The sequence below is a fragment of the Gavialis gangeticus genome, unplaced genomic scaffold (assembly GCF_001723915.1).
Source record: "Gavialis gangeticus isolate Ggan-Ray unplaced genomic scaffold, GavGan_comp1, whole genome shotgun sequence".
Lineage (NCBI taxonomy): Eukaryota > Metazoa > Chordata > Crocodylia > Gavialidae > Gavialis > Gavialis gangeticus.
Window position 1 is genome coordinate 2,316,407 of NW_017729013.1, and position 19,144 is coordinate 2,335,550.

General features: G+C 46.9%; 1 protein-coding gene and 1 long non-coding RNA gene across 12 annotated transcripts in view; one reads left to right on the forward strand and one right to left on the reverse strand.

Moving 5' to 3' along the window:
* LOC109293456 overlaps positions 1–3,074 on the forward strand; it is an 8,473-nt gene extending 5,399 nt beyond the window's left edge. The window contains exon 2 of the long non-coding RNA XR_002096318.1: positions 109–3,074. This is a non-coding gene — a long non-coding RNA (uncharacterized LOC109293456). The remainder of the gene's footprint in view (positions 1–108) is intronic.
* Positions 1–19,144, reverse strand: part of AUTS2 (autism susceptibility candidate 2) — a 1,406,131-nt gene that overhangs the window by 478,505 nt on the left and 908,482 nt on the right. For all 11 annotated transcript variants that reach the window (XM_019511380.1, XM_019511377.1, XM_019511384.1 and 8 more), the window contains one exon: positions 3,534–3,563. In XM_019511380.1, the coding sequence (XP_019366925.1) occupies positions 3,534–3,563 (30 nt within the window). The remainder of the gene's footprint in view (positions 1–3,533; positions 3,564–19,144) is intronic.

Here is a 19,144-nt window from a genome sequence, read left to right on the forward strand (position 1 = left end):
TTTTTTTTTTTTTTTTTTTTTTTTTTTTATAACCAGACCTTAGTCTCCGTATAGACGTCAGCATCAGCCTTCCTCTACCGACTGGGTTCCCTTTTTTCACCAGGACAGGTGTGGCCATATTTGAATCCACCAACCTTTAACTTTGCATGCTCCGCCGCACATCTAGCACTATGCTGACTCACTGTTTTTGACTCTAACCGACTGGCATATGTTCCTGGCTTACAGGGTCTCTCTATATCAGAATGCTTGCTTTATTTCCCCTAACACACACAAATGCAGATACCCACACCTATCCATCCTTCAAGACGTTGCTTCGACTAGTCAAATGATACTGGTTTCTGCTAAACATTAGAAACCAACATGAGTCTGCCCTCGAGAACCCCAAGGTAAAACAAAGTTACCTCCTTTCAATATTTCTAACTAGCAGGCATCTGGAGAAATATTCTGCAGAGATATGTAACAGAAGATTGCGGCTCCCATCGAGAAGAAATTTTTGCCTTGACATATGTCACCGAAGTGTTGGACACTTAGTGACAGGGTGCTGGAGAATAATTATAGACCTATAAAATATATTCATCAAGAGGCAAGCAGAACCTATTTCATATTTATATTTACATTATACAATTAGGGCAAACACAGGGCCCAAAGTCAAATGAGAGATTTTGATCAAGGCTCTTTTAGTCTCCACTATTTCAAGGTGCTGAATGCCCTCAATTCCAATGTCATCAAGGAGAACTGAGGCTGCTCGGCATCTCTCAGGGGATGGTCAGCATCTTGCAAGGTCAGGTCCTTACAAACAATGTACCCTCTGCTGTCTCGGCATGTTTTGCTCAGAGGACTTTTGGTCCTAAAATTTTATTTATTTATTTTTTTTAAACAGGGTTTCAAAATCTTCACTGGTTCTATTGATAAAGATCTAAAAGATCCCGCCTGTCTGGAGAAAAGAAGTTTCCACTTGTCAGTTAAACAAAGGAATAATGCACAGCTTCCTTTATAGTGTGTACTTTACCTGTCATCCAACAGCCCATTATCATGTCACGGCAGAGTGCACTTTTCTACAGGTCACTTTGTTTAAAATGACATGGATAATGCACATGTCAGCGAGCTGACAGTCCCGACCGTCCTTCAGAGATAAAAACCGCAAGACGAGCGCCTGTTCTTATCTGGGGTACATGCCTTGGTCTATCATCTAAGTCAGGCAGAACATGATTTCTCCAGAGAGCACTTTTTTCATTTCCTGATTTTAAGAAAATCAAATAAGCACCATTTGTCTTCATCTGAATATGCTTGACCTGCTCAAATGATGATGTCTCGCATTTTATAACAGGCTACATATGCTGAATTCAAATTAACAGCAGAACAGGGCCCTTAGATCTCTGCCTAGGCTGCCAGTACAGGCTGAAGAAATACTCCAGGTTTAGCAGCTTTCTGTCAGAATTGGGTCTCTGCTGTAAAATTCAGAGCTAGGTTTGATTCAGGGATCTGGCTGCCTGGAATTGTCAGGGATGCTTGGATCTGAGCTTATATCTCACCCTGTTATAAAGAAAGCCAAGACACCAATTGCCCAGTTCATATCTCAGTTTGGATTTCAAATTCTCTCTGCAGAACTACTGGGGTGAAGCACAAGGTGCCATTGCAGGTCTCTGTCCAATGCGGCATTGATTAAATGTCTCTTAACTAGCAATACAACATACCTAAAAACTGCCCGGTTTGTCTTTATGCATTAGATGCTCTTAAAGAAAAGCATTATGAAATCTGGCCTAGGTAAGCTCTGTGAATAGAGCAGCAGGAAATTAGACTCGTAGTGCTCAGCTGAGTCGTGTTTATTGTTTGCATATGGAACATCCTGAAAATAAGTAATCACTAAACAGGGTAGATTTGAACAGCAATGCAACGGAAATTCGTATCTAAAAGTGTAAGTTAATATTCTGTACAGGAACCCAACAAAACCACACTTCTCTGTTGTCACACTCTGATTAACTCCAGTGATTAGTTCCCCTACAGAAGGGAAATCACTAATGGACTCATGCTGCAGCTCAAAGTAAACAGGGCAGCTTAATATAGTTAGCAAATGATTATTAAAACCATGGGGCGGGGGGGGACCTCCAAACATATTCTTGGTTTGGAAAGTTACTGAAAACTAAAGGCCAGATTTGACCATTGAAAAGCTTAGGGTAGGAGTTTCCTTGATTTCTTCTTCCTACACAAATATATCACTGATAGATTTTATCAAATGTGAGCTCTGCAGTCCGTCATTTCCCTGGCGATTCCACAATACATCGAGGTGCGCCTTCTTCTTTCTTGGTTTACTTGGAGCTCATCACCAACCTCCAAGTATTGTGAAGAGATCACATGAAACCAATTTCCCCACATTCTTCCCCAAAACGTATCAGGGCAAGGAAAGGAACAAGAGAAAGCAGTGAAAACTGTCAAAGAAAAGTCTGTGGAGTTTGGGTGTCATCCAACATCCACCTACAAACTGTAGAACTCAACCTAGAGATAACATTTTTAAACAATTTTTTTCCCCACAATGCCTATTTTGTCTTTGACGGGCAAGAACATTATACACGAGATTGTTCATGGCACAGAAAAACGTAAGCGGACAAATTAAAATACATTGATATAGGTACCCTAGCTATTAGTAGCATTAACAATAAATAGCTTTATAGATCACTTCTTCCCTAACATTCCTTCAGCACAACACCCTCCCCCTCTCCTGCAGAGAAAAACCTAGACTCTTAGGGTAGATTCGGTAACAGAAAGTATTGATCAGACTTCAAGCACAGTTTCCAAATGTTGATTAAAACAAAACAAACCCCAAACTTGACCTTGACCTGCAGACCCATATATGTGAACCTTTGAAATCAGCAACTGTGTGGATAAATGCCTGTTTAAAAGTAAAAATATGAGTCTTTATAAATGTATGCCCCTGTACTGTCAAAAAAGCACTTCCCAAGGGTAAACACAGGTATGTAAAAGGGTGGAAGTCAAAATGGCTTTCACAGACTGCGCACACAATCCTTTTGTTAGTGGGTGCATCTACATGCTCATTCAAGCGCAGTGGTTACTGCACATATCATTTAGTACTTCTATAATCAAGCACTAAGTAAATGTGCAGTACCTGGAGTTACTGTGCAATTGAGCTGGTGAATGCCTTTTTAGTGACACTACTTTGCAGCAGACTAATAATACTGTGCAGTACGTATTAGTACGGTTTGTGCTGTGATGCGCTACTGTGCAGTATTATCAGGCTACCCTGCTGTTAGTGTCTCGTGTAGCTACATCAGGTATACTGCAAAATCAGAGGAACAGTTGCCTATAATTGGTCTTGAAAAAGATTTTCCTTCCATTTCTGATTCCAAACCCATTAAAGGCAATACAAGCCTTTCAACCCTTGACTACAGCATGCATTGGATCAGTCCTTAACACAAACTTTATATAAGTAATAGAAAAGTAGGAGTACAGGTCCAGGAAGATCTTTCTGTGCCCTGCCAGCATAGAACTGTATAGGAGACAAATGTTCCCCATCTTACCTTCTCTTCCTGATCACTGTCGCTGTCACACTGAAATAGAAAAAGAAGAAGAGAAATATGGGTAAGAGAAACCTTTCCAAAGGAAAATAGAAAAAAAAAATATGAACAACACTCCCCAGGTGTTTGACACACAGGTGCTCCATAAGGCTTTATTTCCAAATTCCTTTAGAAAGAAAACTTGTTTATTGCATGACAGGACTTTCCCCCCCATTTTAAGGAGAGTTGGCACTTAAAGCTAATACATTTGTAGTTCTGTTTCCACTGCAATATTATCATGATTCAACAAAGCCATTTGCAATTTACAGCCTCTTCTCCTAAACCACTAATTTACATGCAGGGACATTAGTTTTACATGAGGGCAGATAGCAGCCAACATCAGATCACAGAGAGGGAAAAGTATTATTAGCTGGTTCTTCATCTGATACACAGCATGTTGCCTCCTTCCAAAGTTTTTCCAGAGGGCAGACACAGAAAGAGCTTAGACAGCACCTATCCTTTGCAGAGCGTACACATTTACAAATCTATTGTTACTCATTGTAGATGCCTAACTTTGTGTCATCACACATAGATGGCTCCACTGAAGAATTCAGATGCTCAAGTCAGATCACATGGCACTAAGAATGTGTCAAATTAATGGCCTTGTGGCACAGTCCTTTTAGGCGGCTTCTGGAGTTTTTAACGCCTGGACTGACTGCATGTTAACACCTTGCAAGTGGCTTAAAGCACTCATTACTCAGCTTAAAGTCATGCCACTTCAGGGCAGGAGCATCTCTAGTCCTCCTGATTTTGCTCCTGCTCCATTAAGGTGTGGCCTCTCCAGACAGCTATTCTGCCCAAGTTGAAGTCCTCCAGCATCCCAGAATGCAGTGGCCCCTCCTGAGTCAGGGCAAGCGGGGACATTGGGATGCAAGGGGGCTGGGCACGGCGCCTCTGTCCTGCCGCTCCCGCCAGGTAGAACCAGCACCACAGCCCTGGAGAGTGCCTGGTGGTTGCAGTGCCTCCAAAACTGACTCACTGCTTTGAATGCCAGGGCCAGACTCGGGCTGTGGAGCCTGCATGGGGCAGTAGGCTGGTGCTCAACCCTCCTGCTGACCCACCGTTGAACTTGTGCCCAGCCCTGTGCTCTGCTGCATGTCCCCTGTGTGGCACCTGTGCCCCCAGGACCTGGTGGACACATGTCCCAGCAGGGATGGGTGGCTGGAGCAGGGTGGCAGCAGCCTGAGGCTGGTTCCCGCTGACCCCGCGCTCCACCAGGTTGTGTAGGGTCTGGCCACTGGCTCCCCCAGCAGCAGCCATGGTTGGCAGGTGCCTGAAGCCCCTGAGCCCCCCTGTAGCAGCCAAGCAGCCCTGAAAATGGAGCAAACACTGCAGCTCTGGAGCGTCCAAGGGCCATGGGGCCTCCCGCTGCCACCCAAACCCGGTTTGCTCCCGCTGACAGCAATGTGGGGTGGAGGTGGGGGAGGAATCAGGATCAGGCTCCTCAGAGCTCAGGTGATACCCGGCTGGCTGGCAGCCCAGTCAGGGGCAGCACAGGGGGATGAATTTCAGTGAAACCAGAGAGTCTCTCTGGTCTCCCTGCAACTGGCACGGTGGCTCTGCACTGAGGATGGGGCCACCAGGCTCTCAGCGTGGAGCCACTGCAGCTCGATGAGACCAGAGAGCTCCAGGGAAGCAGCTTGGTTTTGCAGAGCTGTGGCAGCTCTGCGCTGAGAGCAGGGCTTCAGCCCAACAGCCCACCCTCAGCGCAAAGCCACTGCATCATTTTCCATGAGACTGGAGAGTCCCAGGGAAGCTGCTTCCCCAGGTCGCTGTGGTCTTGCTGCAACTAAGACGCTGCTGGGCCTGCCCGTTGCCTGGCGGGAGCAGAGTCAATCTAGCCCCAAGATCCGAGCCCTGTCCACCAAGCCTCTACTGGCAAGTCACAGCTGTGCAAGCGAAGGACAGGCAGAAGTTTCCAAGCTGGAGAAAGGAACAGACAAACCGTCAGTAACCCATCTTTTAGAGCACATAGTCGCAGGTGCTTCAAACAGTAAGACTACCGTCTTGGAGGATTATGCAATGACAGGCTTCTAAGGGAAGCTTCTTCCTAACCCAAGCTGGTAATATTTGGCATATGCCCTAAAGCTTAAGGAGTTATGTCCCTCATATATATTATCCTATTGAAAAGAACTATATACACTCTTTTTACCCAACTAAGTAATTAATCTTTTTTTTTAAAGGGTTCAAAAGATCAATTATGTGTTGCGGTATAAAAAAAAGTCTTAACTGCTCTAAATAGTTTCCTTTCACTGGGCTGCTGCTTTTTTTTTTTTTTTAACCAGAAAGAAGGATCACTGGAAACACTTGATTTACCTTCTTTACACCAAAGAGTTCCTCACAAACAAGCTAAGGTGGAGAATTATTCACAGCAAACTAGCAAATAATTTAAAATAAAGGATAAATTAGCAAAAACCGCCATCTGTTTACAGATAATTCCCAACCAGGAACAGAGGAGAAATTCCTTGAACAAATGATCCATTATGAATGATTTATCCAGCTGTAGATCGCACCTGGATACTTCCAGTGACTGCGACACTACAAAAAGACCAGCCAGATCATGTTGATAAGATGGAGTTTTGGATCAAAAGTAGTAAACCTCAAATGAAGAGCAAACCTTCAGAAAGGATATTTGACTGACATATGTAAAAGTAGCATTTTATGCTAGTAAGAGGGATAAACGTGAGTTTTCATTTCAACTTGGTCCCAGGCAAGTTTTGGAACTGATATTGGAGATACGCATTTACACCCAGTCAGTTCAGTGTGACCATACCCATATGGAAATTAGGCGTGTATGTGCTTAAGTTTGCAAATCAGCAAAAATGTATGCATCCATGAACATAAAGTGGTTTACAAAAGAAGTACTGCTATTCCCATTTTACAGATTAAGAGACCTAGGTATAAAGAATGGAAGGAACGGCTTGCACAAGAGCACTCAACTGTCCGTTTACAGAGCTGGGGACAGACTCCAGCCACGTGCCTGCACTGCCAACTTACACATGAAGAAAAGAAGATGCCACAAAATGGATGCTAAGAATGCATGATAACCATGAGATTTCTTCATTGCCATTAAGTTTCCCCAGGCTTGCAGGTTTGGAGATGGTTTAGGGAGGTTTTTAGTTTGTTTTGTTACTGGGTGGGAGCACTTGCAGGAGGAGAACGCTTGCCAAGGGTGTTTTTCCACGCTCTCACAGCTTCAGCTGTAAAGTAATCAATGACATCTGAGTTTCCCAGCACAACATTCACCTACAGTCCAGAGAATCTGCAGAGAAAGCGCACAGAACTATATCCGTGGGAACAGTTATTTCCATCAAAGTGTTAAGCCTCCTGCTTTCCGACAGTCCAGTTCTAATTTCAAGGTCCGCTTAATTCTACATCAAATAATTACTGCTATACCCAGAAGCACCTTGTCTCCAGAGTTAAGCATATGGCGAAGGACTGAGACCTACTGGTGTCCATTATGGAAGCAGTACGGATGCCAAGCCGATTAAAAATGCTCAGGCTCCCTTCGCAACATGCCTGGTGACTGACAGCTTCGCGATTTGGCCAGTCGCTGCGTCTGCCAAAACAGCCTCTGCTGCACTGAGGCCCACATGGCGCTCTGAGAAAACAGTTCCATTCCTGGTATTAAATTCCCATACTGACCTGGGGACTTTGCCGTGAGCTCAGCAGGAGCACACCATCCAATTTACAGCTCCATCCTCCAGAGCCCTGAGTGCCAGCCTCTGGCAGAGACGAATGATGGTCAAACCCCTCCAGCTCATAAATTATGCAAAGGCAATAAATGCACTCAGCAAACAGCTCCTAACGTTTGCCTAGCCTGGCTCCTAATACACTGTGTAAAATGCCAGAAGTCCTGCATACACAAGGCGTCTTTTTCACTCATAAAGAGGTTTTGTTGACAAGGAACGAGGAAGGAGACCACGGTCCCGTGGAACGCATCCGTTCCGACAGCAGAATTTTACGGGCAAGCGTTCAGAAAGAAAAAAGAGTGGAGCAGGCTGGGGAGAGGAAGAGGATTCATATGTTGTATTCAGTTTAGATCTTCATGTAATACAAGTGTGTTTTTGAGCCGGAGCACACTGAACTGTAATGCTGAATGGCTTTCTCCTGCGTCATTAAATACCCAGCTTCCCCACCTCTTGAGTAAAGAACGGACCAGCCTGTTTGCCCAGATTACTTAGACATGACAGTAACATGAAAAGGATCGGGTTTAATAATCAGGATAAGAACTGTGGGCTGTGACAACTGTGTTTTCTCCCTTGGATCTGACCCTGACTTCACATTTGACCTGGGACAGAAGATTTAGGATAACCTCTGAAAGGGTACTGAGGCAGCTGCTAGGTGCCGCAGTCCAAAAAAGGGACCCCAAAAACTCCAAATTTCACTGACTATGAAACCCAGGTGCCTGAATTCACTCAGCAATTACTTTTTGGGCCTCCAAGTTTGCAAGGGGACCAAACTTATGCTTACACATACGTTTGAGAGTATGTGGCCTGAGCTAAGCACCTTTCTCCTACTTACACATCTCTACGGTGCAGATATAAGGCAGAGCAGCATTTACACCGCCTCGGTGCCTGGAAGGGCCGGATTCAGCACGCTTGCTCAGAGCATGCCTGAGGCACTTCAGCAGCACCGAGCTCAGCAGAAAGTGCAGCAGCCACCACACTTTTCTGATCCTGCTCACTTTTTGGTCAAGTGGTTAGTACTTGGTCAAATGGGAGATCTGGGTTCTAGGCCCTCCTCAGCTTGAGGAAACTCAAACCATCATCTCCCACTTCCTGGAAAAGTACCTTAATTACTAGCCAAGACAACAAGATTCATGGGGCCAAGAAAACAAGCAAGAGGGAGCCTGACTCCCAAGACAGTGCACACCTTTTACATTAAACAGCCACCGGCTCAAGAACAGAACTAATCCGGAAAGCTGGGACCTTCTGGTGCACTCAAGCGCTCTTTCCTCGCAGTTGACCACTAGGATACAAAGTCAAGCTCCCTCTTGCTTGCTCTCTGTTTGGTTGAATGAATCTTGTGTTCTTGACCACAAAAGGACCTCATTTAAACAGGTAAGAGAAAGGAGGCCCTACCAAGACTACTCTGTAGTTCAGTGGACAGAGTATTCTCCTAAGAAGTGGTAAATGTTGACTTGAATCCCCTCAGCTTGAGGGGTCTCCCACTTCCTGAGTGGCTGCTTAACTATGAGGACATGATATAATAAGGCAGGGAGTAGTAGTATGTGCCTACCTCGGAGGGTGGATCTGGGTTCTGTATCATGAATGGATGGAGGTACCCAACGCACACCTCTGTGCTGGACACACAAGCTCTGGGGAGAGCAAACTCACCTCTAGGATGAGTATTTCCTATCAGCTAGCTTAGATGGCTCCCTAACATGAACTGGACTTCAGAGGCACTTACCCACCCTCCATGATGGTACAGGAAGCACAGGCACCTAACTCTGTTTTCTTGAATCACTCTGCAAGGGCTGAGCACCTAATCTGGGGTTACTGCAATGCTTTAGGCACCAAGTTATAAGTGCCTAAGAGACCTCCCTGGATATCATGCAGACTGTCGCAGAGCACCTCGGTGTTCTGCTCCTATAAAGAGGCACAGGTGCTGGTTGCTGGGGCAACCGCTGTTGGTCAGCTGACCGGAAGGGGGCAGGGCCTGACCTACACATAAACCCAGGCTGAGGCCAGGGAGGCAGTTCCCTACCAGCAGCCATAGGGGTGGGAACCCTGCCGAAGCAATGAGAAGGAAGAGGCCAGGATACTCAGGCACTTGTTATGGGTGACAGAGGGAGAAACCCCGTCACGGACTTCAATATGGTTATAGCCAGAGGGTTTGAATTTATGTTGTAGCCAAGATGCTTGAGTTTCTGTTTACTGCTTACAACCGGAAGACCGGGTGAGGCTATTAGGGGTTGGAGGAGGCCTCATAGGAGCTCCACAGTAGCGTGGGGACCCCAGCGCCAGAGAGGGCGCAGCACGATAAATGCCCTGAGGCAAAGGGGGGGTGACGAGAGAAGCCCCAAGGCAAAAGGGGGGTTACGAGAGAAGCCCCAGAGTAAAGGGGTATCAATTGAAGAGTGCCTGAGGGGGCTCAAGGTTGTGAGGCAAGCCAGATAGGGGCGCTAGGGGAGATCACAGCCGCTCCTAGGACCCCGCGCCATGACACAGACGCATTCATTTTTAAACACTGTCACAGCTCTAATAATTCTAGGGGACAATGCTCAGTACCTCAGAAAAGCAGCTTGAATGACTAAGGCTGATCACTCCCACAGTTGACAACCAGACATTGGTCGTCAAGTAGGGCTGTGTCATTGCCCCAACCCTTTTCCCCACCTATCTTGCTGTGATTGTGATTCCCAGCCGTGACTGCCTTCCTCCCAGAATTAGAGTTGAGCATCGAATGGACGATCATCTTTTCACCCTGCAGTGCCTTCACAGCAAAACAAAAGTTACCAAGACTGGCATCACTGACCTTCAGCATGCCGACAACTATGTTATCCTCATGCATTGAGACCGACCCTTGACCTTTTTCCAGGTGCCTATCATAGCCTGGGACTCTCCCTTAACTTTGGGAAGACCAAGATGCTCCATCAGCCTGCCTCAGCACAAGCTGCCCCCCCCCCCCCCATAAATTACCACTGGTGAAGAACCCCTGGAAACCGTCGAACGCTTCCCAAACCTTGGCAGGAATCTCTCCCCATCAGTCAGCCCTGATGCAGAAATCAAACACAGGAGTCGCTGTGTCAGCATATTCTTCAGAAAGCTGCTTTGCCATGTCTTTACTGACTGAGATCTGCAGAGGAAAACTAAGATCCTGGTCTACAATAGAGTGGTTATCCCCATGCTCCTCTATGGGTGTGAGACATGGGTGACCTATCAAAGCCACGTTAAGCACCTAGAATGGTTCCACCAGCGCTGCCTCAGGAAGATCCTTTGCATTAGATCGCACTGCACCAATGCCAGCATCTGCTCTGCAGCTAACATAACCAGCACTGAGGCAAAGATCACAAAACATCAACTCTGCTGCGTTGGCCACTGTGTGCTTATGGCTGACACTCATCTCCCAAAGCAAGTCCTCTTCTCTCAACTCAGTCATGGTAAGCGGACCCACAGAGGAGAGGAGAGGAGAAGTGCTACAAGGATACCCTGAAAGCATACCTTACTTAAGAAGGGTGGTATTAACCTTGCAAACTGGGAAGTGCTGGCTGGTAACAGGTCTCAATGGCGCTAGACTATACACCCACTTCAAGGTGACCCATCTTGCTCAGGAAGCCGAGACATAGTAGAGGAGAAAGGAAACTGCGCAACATCCTGGCCAACAGCTGTGCCCCTGCTCCAAGGCACCATCTATCATATCTGTGGAAAAACTGGCAGAGTACGGATTGCACTCTTCAGCCATCTTATAACTCGCCAATACCGCCCCCGGGGCAAACACCATCCTTGTATCGCTGGAGAGACTCCCACAGCTGACAACCAAAAAATTAGCGGCCATTTTGGAAAACGTGACTTGAAACTTTCGGCACCTTCATTTTCTCATCTGTGTGATGAAGACAAAAATATTTCTCTGCTGCCTGAGTGTGCAGGGAAACTGAACTGTGCATCGATGTTTGTTAAGTGCTTTGAGATCCTCAGGTACAAGACACAACGGAAATACAAACAACAGAGGAAACCTAAAAACTGTATAATATTATCCTCATCTCACCATATTATACAATCCTTGATAGCTTGATTCTGTTTCACTTATCTAGTATGACACACTGCAACAGTAACCGAGTTTACTTATTCAATGCATTGCACATACAGCTCCTAATAGCACAACCGTCTATCACTATTTTCTTTAGATAGACTTATTTTCTGAGAATACAAACATAACCGTCAAGGCTTGCTCCAGAAGGAAATCTCACGTAGTAAGACACCTTCTACTATCAGTCACTTGAATGAAGGCACTGAGGTTCCACAGGCATAACAAAATGGCAAGCAGGATCTTGGTTTAGTGCACAATAAATAAAATACCACTGAGAATTTCTATTACGGATATAGAAATGGCAAACTAAAGAGGCCCAGTGACTTCAGAGGTTTCTTCTGCATGGTCTTTTAAGTTAAAAATGGCTCTGTCCTTTCAATATTTTAAAATGTTTATTGATTTTCACTGTGTACATTCAGGGCCTTAAGTAGTGTTTTTGGGTTGGGTTTTTTTTTAAATGTCATGATACATTAAAATAGTGTTTTGCACAGAAGAGAGACTTTTGGCCAAACCCATCACATGAAGTTAACTGCTGATCAGCAACTTCATATAGGCATTTATTGCAGAGGAACTACACCTCTGGGCACAGGCCTGGCACCAAGCTGATGTACCATGTAACCCCTTGTTTGGAACATGAGTGATGCACATGCTTTGCCTGACCCTTTGCATAGGAATGAAGTTCAGTCTGTGTGCACGTTACATGGAGATCACGGTGATCTGATGAAGAATGTCTTGCATTTGAAAGCTTGTCCAGTAGGCCTGTGCAAAGCGGCTAGTATTTGCTTCAGATTCGGCCAATTCAGGGGACAGTGATTCAATCTGGTGATTCACATCACTGTCCCGAATCGATTCGGCCAAATCTGATTCAGAGATTCGGCCACCGCTACCAGATCGGCTGAATCTCTGAATCAAACGGGCCCCATCCCCCGCCCGCTCTCTCCCAGCCCCATCAATGGCTGCTCTGCCCAGGCCCAGTGTCCCAGCACTTCAAAAAAGTCCTGCATTCACCAGATCCTGCCAGGCAGGGGGCAATCCCTGCTGCCTGCAACTGCCGTGTGCTGAGCGAGAGGCTCTGCCATGAGCCCCCATTCCTCACCCGCTCTCCAGGCCCCAGCGTTCTGGCTCTTTAATTAAAAAAAAAAAAAAAAAAAGCCCCACACTCACCAGTTCCTGCGAGGCCCGGGGGGCAATCCTTGCTGGCCCCCACTGCCCTGCACTGCATGGGGGGACTCTGCCATGAGCCCCCAGAAGTCCCAGAGGCCACTGCAGCAGCTGTTGATTGCAGGGATTATTTTTAAAGAGCTGGGATGCTGAGGCAGCTATTGACAGGACTGGCTGGGAGAGTGGGTGGGGGTCAGGAGGTGCTCAGGGGGGCAGACAGAGTATGGGGCCTGGCGGGGGTCCCCCATGGACCCCTCCCCACCCGCCCCTTCCCCCTACCTACTGGCACAGAGTCCGGGTCCAGCTCCCTGCAGCGGTGAGCAGAGACTGCCTGAACCTCCCCAAAGCTCTCCCAATCTTTTCTGAATTGATTCGGAGAGCTTTGAATCGATTTGGACCTTTTTAATGGTATCGTGATTTGTTTTGGATTTGGAGATTCAGCTGCCGAATTGGGCTGAATATCTTCCAAATTGAATCAGCACCTGAAGCTTCGCACAGTCCTATTGTCTAGCTCTAGCCTGTCACAGGATACCCAGAAAATTTTCTGAGATACCCTGCTCTATGGGCAGTCTGCCCAGCTCTCATTGGCCATGCCTTGATGTTAGTTGTTATACAGAGTGCAGGGGGCTGCCCTGGCTTCATTTATAATGACCATGCAGATTGTGGTCCTGGCCTTATGGACCAATTGCATGGCTCTGTACTTCCCCTACATGCCCCATGCCTCACAGATGGCATCCTTACAGGTATTTTACCACTTGCTGATGCAGCCCCTCTCTGGACCTTCCAACCCCTTGACCTCTCTCAGCCCCGCTCCAGGCCTGAGGCCTCTCAGTATCTCTGCACAGCCCCTTCCTGGGCTCCCAGATGCCTTGGTCTCTCTCCTGGCCCCTGTCTGGGCCCTCAGACCTTCTGGCTTTACACAACCACTCCCTGAGTTACCAGGCACCTCAGTCTCCCTCCTGGCCTCTCTCTGAGCTGCCAGCCCCTTTTAGTCCCTCACTTGGACCTCATCTTGGACCCTTTTAGTTCTTCACTTTCCAAGCCGCTCTCGGACCTGTCTGGCCCTGCATTCTTTTCCCAGTCCTCCGCTGGGCTGCTGGACCCTTCTGGACCCCCTATGCTCACTAGGCCTCACTGTGTTCCTCAGGCCCCTCACTGGGCCTCACTGTTCAGGCCCTCGAACCCATCTGGTCCTGCACTTTATTCCCTCGCCGGGCTGCTGGACCCACTCAGTCCCTGTCTTCCCTGACAAGTGCTTTTCTGTTGGGATGTGCTCCCGTAGCCTTCCCCCTCCATGGGTAACCGCCAAGGCAGTGGGAGTTGAGGCTTTCTGGTACCCAATCCTCGCCTTTTCCTGGAGTGGCTCATACATGGCATTTCATGGAGGCTGCCCTTCCACAGGCAGCCCCACCACACTAACCAGCCCCAGTGAGGTGCAGTTTCAGGTCTTAGCCAGGACTGGTCTTTAGGCCTACTTGATCTTATTTGTCCCTCTCTGGGCTCCCCCTAGATGTCCTATGCCTCTCCTGGGCTGCTAACCACCAGGCTCCCTGGCCTTGGCTCCACCTCCCATCTAAGTCCTTCATCCCTGGCCCTCAGCTCACTCTCGGACCCCTGTCGTCCTTGAACCTTCCTCCTCAGATGGCCTAGCATTAGCCACTGTCGTCCTGGGCTGCATGACCCCTTGACCCCTTCCTCTCAGCTGTGACCACACAAGGACCTTTGGCCTCTCTTAGGCCCTGACCCCGCTTCAGGCCAGTCAAGAACTCCAGGCTCTCCCGGTTCTGGCAGTTTCTGCCATGGTCTATTTCATTCTTAAGTCACTCCTGGGCCCTGGCCTTGCACAGGCCAGTTGCGATTCCCAGGGTCAGTCCTCTGGCTGTCTGCCCTCTCAGGTCCCTCCATAAATCTCTTCCTCTCTCTGGGCTTGCCCAGAGCCCTCCATAGCCCTAACACAGCCTCTTCCTTCTCTGGGCTCGCCTGGACCCCTTAATTTCGTACTCTGCCCCACTCACTAGGGTCACCCAGATCCTTCACTAAGTCTCCCAAACACTCAGCCCCTCTCTCGGGGCTCACCTGGTCCTTCAGTAGGCCCACAGACTCTCAGCCCCTCTCCCAGGGCTTGCCTGGCCTCTCTTTAGGCCCCTGTGCACTCAGCCTCCCTCTCTTTGGGCTCATCTGGCCTCTCAACACTCCCCAAGCACTCAGCCCCCTTCTCAGGCCTCTGGACCTTGTATGTGGTCCCCAGGAACCTCCCCCACCCCCTTAGCTCCCACCTAAACCTCCAGATGTTTCAGATGTTAGTCTCCTTGCTGGCATCAAGGAGTAGCAGCCCTCCTACTGGGTGACGTTTTTTTACCAGCTCCCAAGATGTTACTGCCAGCCTGCTCTCAGGGTCTGGGCTTATTCCCTGTCTAAACCCAGCCTTCCTCCAACCAGGTGACTCCCTTGATCAGGCCTAGCCGCTCCTGCCAGCCCCTGGGCCAGCTGACTTTGCAATTAGCCCTGCCTCTCACCTGCTGGTGGCTCAGAAGCCTGCCTGACCTCTTCAGGTGTCAGGCTCATCAAGTGCCCTGCAACATAGCCCAGCTGTGCAATTGGTGCAATAAAAAATATCACCCTAAGAAATCTTTGCTCTGGATTATCGTGGCTACATCATCACTTCAACACTACCATGGAGATAATTTGCAGATGCCAGTCCTATGCATATTCTGCTTGTCAATAACCTGAGTTTCCATGAATGTGCTGTGCTTGGATAACCTGCAACCTTGGGGCCCAACACATAATTCAAAGATGCAGTGGTCTGATTTTCAGGGAGGATAAGTAACCACAACTTTTGTTGGCTTTACTAGGGGCTGCAGGTGAGAACCTGAAAGTCGTACAAATGAGCCTGGAGGTTCCCACGTGAACAAACTGGAGCTCTCTTCTCTGCTTCTGGTGTGTGTGCAGACACTGAACACAAGTCAGGCCTGGCAGTAGGCCCCTGGGGCCAGATTTCAGAGGAGCTCCAGGCCAAATTTTCAATTGCTGGACTATCAAAAAGCAAGCAAGCAAACAAACAAGCAAACTAAAACCCCTCCGCTCTCATTTAGGCACCGAAATAAGAGCTGGATCTTCAAAACTGCTTAACACCCACTCGCTCCCATTATGACACTTAAGGCCAAGATTTTCAAATGAACACAGCACAAAATGCACTGAGCTCTTTCGAAAACTGAGCCCTAAGGGCCTCATCAAAGAACGAAGCATTTGAAAAGGCTATTTCAAAGTCCTCAAGGTCTCATGCTAGGTTGGAGGGACTCTATAACTGTGTTCACAGTAGACCTACAGGATTCCAAACTAGGCCTAAGACAGATACATACATCGCATTCCCACAACTTTAGTTTCAGTCAGAAATGAGGGAAAGTTGCATTACTTCTACCAGCATACTGTATTTATTTGTTTTATGTATTAGATCACTCTTGATTCCTAAGCAATGAAGAGAGCATCAGCGCTCAACAAAAAATACGGTATTAATAATCAGATCAGATTGACAGTGACATGTTCAAGATGGCCATCTTTATTAACTAAACTGCTCAATCACCTTCAATAACTAAACGGCTTAACCTTCTGGTCACCACATCACGTGACCAAGCCTCATTTTCGAGTACTTCTGCAACTAAGCACTGAGACCTGCTACCTACTTGAAAACCACTACACTGAATTGCATTCGGTAGCCCACAAACCCTGTTTTACATGCCTCAGCTACAACTAGAAGTGCAACCTGGTGTTCCTAGAAACATTTTAAAGTGAGGAAATCCACCTTGCAAGATTTCTGAATTGGAAAAAGGTATGTCTCCTTTCTGTGCTCCATATTAAGCCTTGTAAATTATTATAGTATATAAGGATCATAAAAAGAGAAGCCGCACTTCAGGTTACCTTATGGATGTATAAATATAACCACAGCCCCAGCATACTCTTCTAATTCATCTGTTCCACCAAAATGAGTTTGTGAATATGAAAAAACAAAAAAGGGATCTCTGCTTTCTTTTTACGGTTTGCAGTTGTTGTGCCTTGCAGAAGAAGGCTAGAAAGCTGAGACTTAGGCTAAAGAAAGCAGCATCTCTCCTATCTCCACTGCCCTAGCTGTAAAAATAAAGCGTTAAAACACACAGCACATATCCCTGAGCGATTGCACAATGAGAGCTGTCCCAGTTCCGCATTTCAAAAATCAGGCACCCTACCACGTTATAGATACAATTTGGGCCCATTTTAATAGCTTGTGAGAGTGTGGTCCAAATCAAGCCGAGTAAAGGTCTGTGCCACCTCTCCAGCTCATTCAGGTTGAAGTAACAATATGGGATTCTATGTACCTCACTGATTGAACACATTCTTGTGTAGAAAGTGGCAGCCATTGAATACATCACATACAATGACATTGAGGAGGGCATTGTTCTCTATTCTGCTCAATGGACTTTGCTGGAACAGCTATTTCATATCTTGAATCCATTTATCATTGCCACCAAAGGAGCCAGTGCTGCTGAAACATGAGCGTTGAGCAAAGTGATTCTACTCATCATCTGCTGAAACCAAATCGGGAGAAAATGAGGGAAAACCCAGACCTCAGCCATGTTCACACTGACATTAACAATATTCTCATCCATCTATCCACCAATGACAAACCAACAGCCTCGGACAAAGGCAAAGATTATATTTTAGCTATACAATTCGACCTTCACTTCCACAGGGTGAAAACATCTTCCAGATGAAAAGACATTCAGATGGGGAACACACAGACAATTTTCTAATTGATGAAAAGGAGCAAGTGGGACTTGCAAAGGAGGCAAGGCTGAGGTTTTTGTTTCTTTTCTACTTCTCGCTCTGGCACAATGCTCCAAAATCATGGAATCTCAGATGTAGTACCTTGCAAATTAGTTCACCTCAGAATTTATTTCACAACTCTTTCCTATTATTCACACAGACTTCAGGAGTGGTCTGACTCTAAAACAGAGGCGTTTTGAGGAGGTATGGGGTTTTCTTTTTGGAAAGCTAGAAGCATGGGTTATTCAGAGAAAGATTCAAGTCCATCCAAGCCCTGCAGTTTGATCTCTTATCTGGATATGGATGTGCTCTATATTACCCAGGTGCAGACAAAAAGCACTATACAAATTTACAAAAAAAAAAAAAAATAATCCTACAAACCTAAAACTGGTTTCAGTTATAATTTATTTGAAAGTCTTCCCATCCATGTATGGTTGTAAAATTAGACCGCTACCTGTTCCTTCTAACCCCTCAATTACTGGCACTACAGAAAATTACGCCTTGATAAGAAGGCAGCGTAAGTAAGAGGATTACATTTTGAATATTAAAGACAAAAAGCTGAATATATTTTGCTACTCTTCACCATAATTAGGAAGTAGGGCAGCTTTAGAGCTGCCTCTGCATGTGTATATGTAGATCCTTTGCAACTTACGTTTCTTAGCCATTACGCTGGAAAAAGACCATTGTCTAATTTAACTGGACAATGGGTGAGACTCCCACCTGCGCAGAGGCCCTTGTGAGGTCTGTCCTATGTTTAGGATTGATCATTTTGTTCCCAGACCACTCTCCAGTTTGAAAGCTTTTAAGTGGGTGCCTCTACACATTCATTAATGTGCCATAATTACGGCGCATTAAGTTTAGTACCTGTAACAACAAGTACTAACTTAATGCGCTGTAATTGGCACTTCTGTGCACTAGCACAGATAAACGGTTTGTGTGTGACACTTAGTGCCCATTGAACTAGTCTACTGCACATTAGCATAATTTTTGCCAGCCGCGCTAATGCGCAGTAAAATTAGTCCAATGGGTATTAAGTGTCTCACGTACACTCATCCAGGGATGCCTAAGTTTTGTTCCAGCTGTCTCCCTGGGATGCATGTCACCTAGAAAAGGAGAAGAGTGTGTGCGAGAGAGAAGCTATATTGCACCTTCAGCAACAGCCCAGAGTTAGGGGTGCCAAGTCAGATACCCACCCTGAGAGGCACAGTCTTTCCTTCTCTCCTCTGTTGCCTTCAAGAAATGATAAGAAAGGAGGCAAGCTACTCTGGCTCTTAGGATGCCTGCAGAAGTGCGGGGACACTGCTCTGATGTGCTGTGATTACAGTGTGTCAGAGCAGACTCAATTAAGCGAGTCTGCTGTAGTCTGCTAATAAGCGCACTCCAGCAGCCTCCACATCTTGCATACTCAGCATCCCCACGCTTGAAAATGGTGATGGGGGCTCTTCAACTAAAGCTCATTGAACAAGCTTTAAAGTGCCCTCACCACCATTCTGAAGCATGGGGACGCTGAATGCCCTGGACACTGTGGGCACTTTAATTAGAGTGGCTCTCGGAGCTGCTCTACTTAAACCCTGGAGCACGTGTAAAGATGCCCTTAACCTAGGGGCAGGGTAAGCTAGCTCCCTCTATCTCCCACCACACTGCCCTCTGATACAGTCCTCCTGTCACTCCAGAGATCCTGATCCAACTGCCTCTGAAATACATGAAGATGCTTCCATGGATTTCAGAGGAAGATTAACAGGAAGCCGGTGAGAACTGGGCACCTAACTCTTACCGGCCATTAAATTCTAACCTCAGTTTCTCACTAAGCCACTCTCTCCTGAGGCAGGCAGAATGACTTCCTTATCCCAGTTCCTCGAGTAATCCCC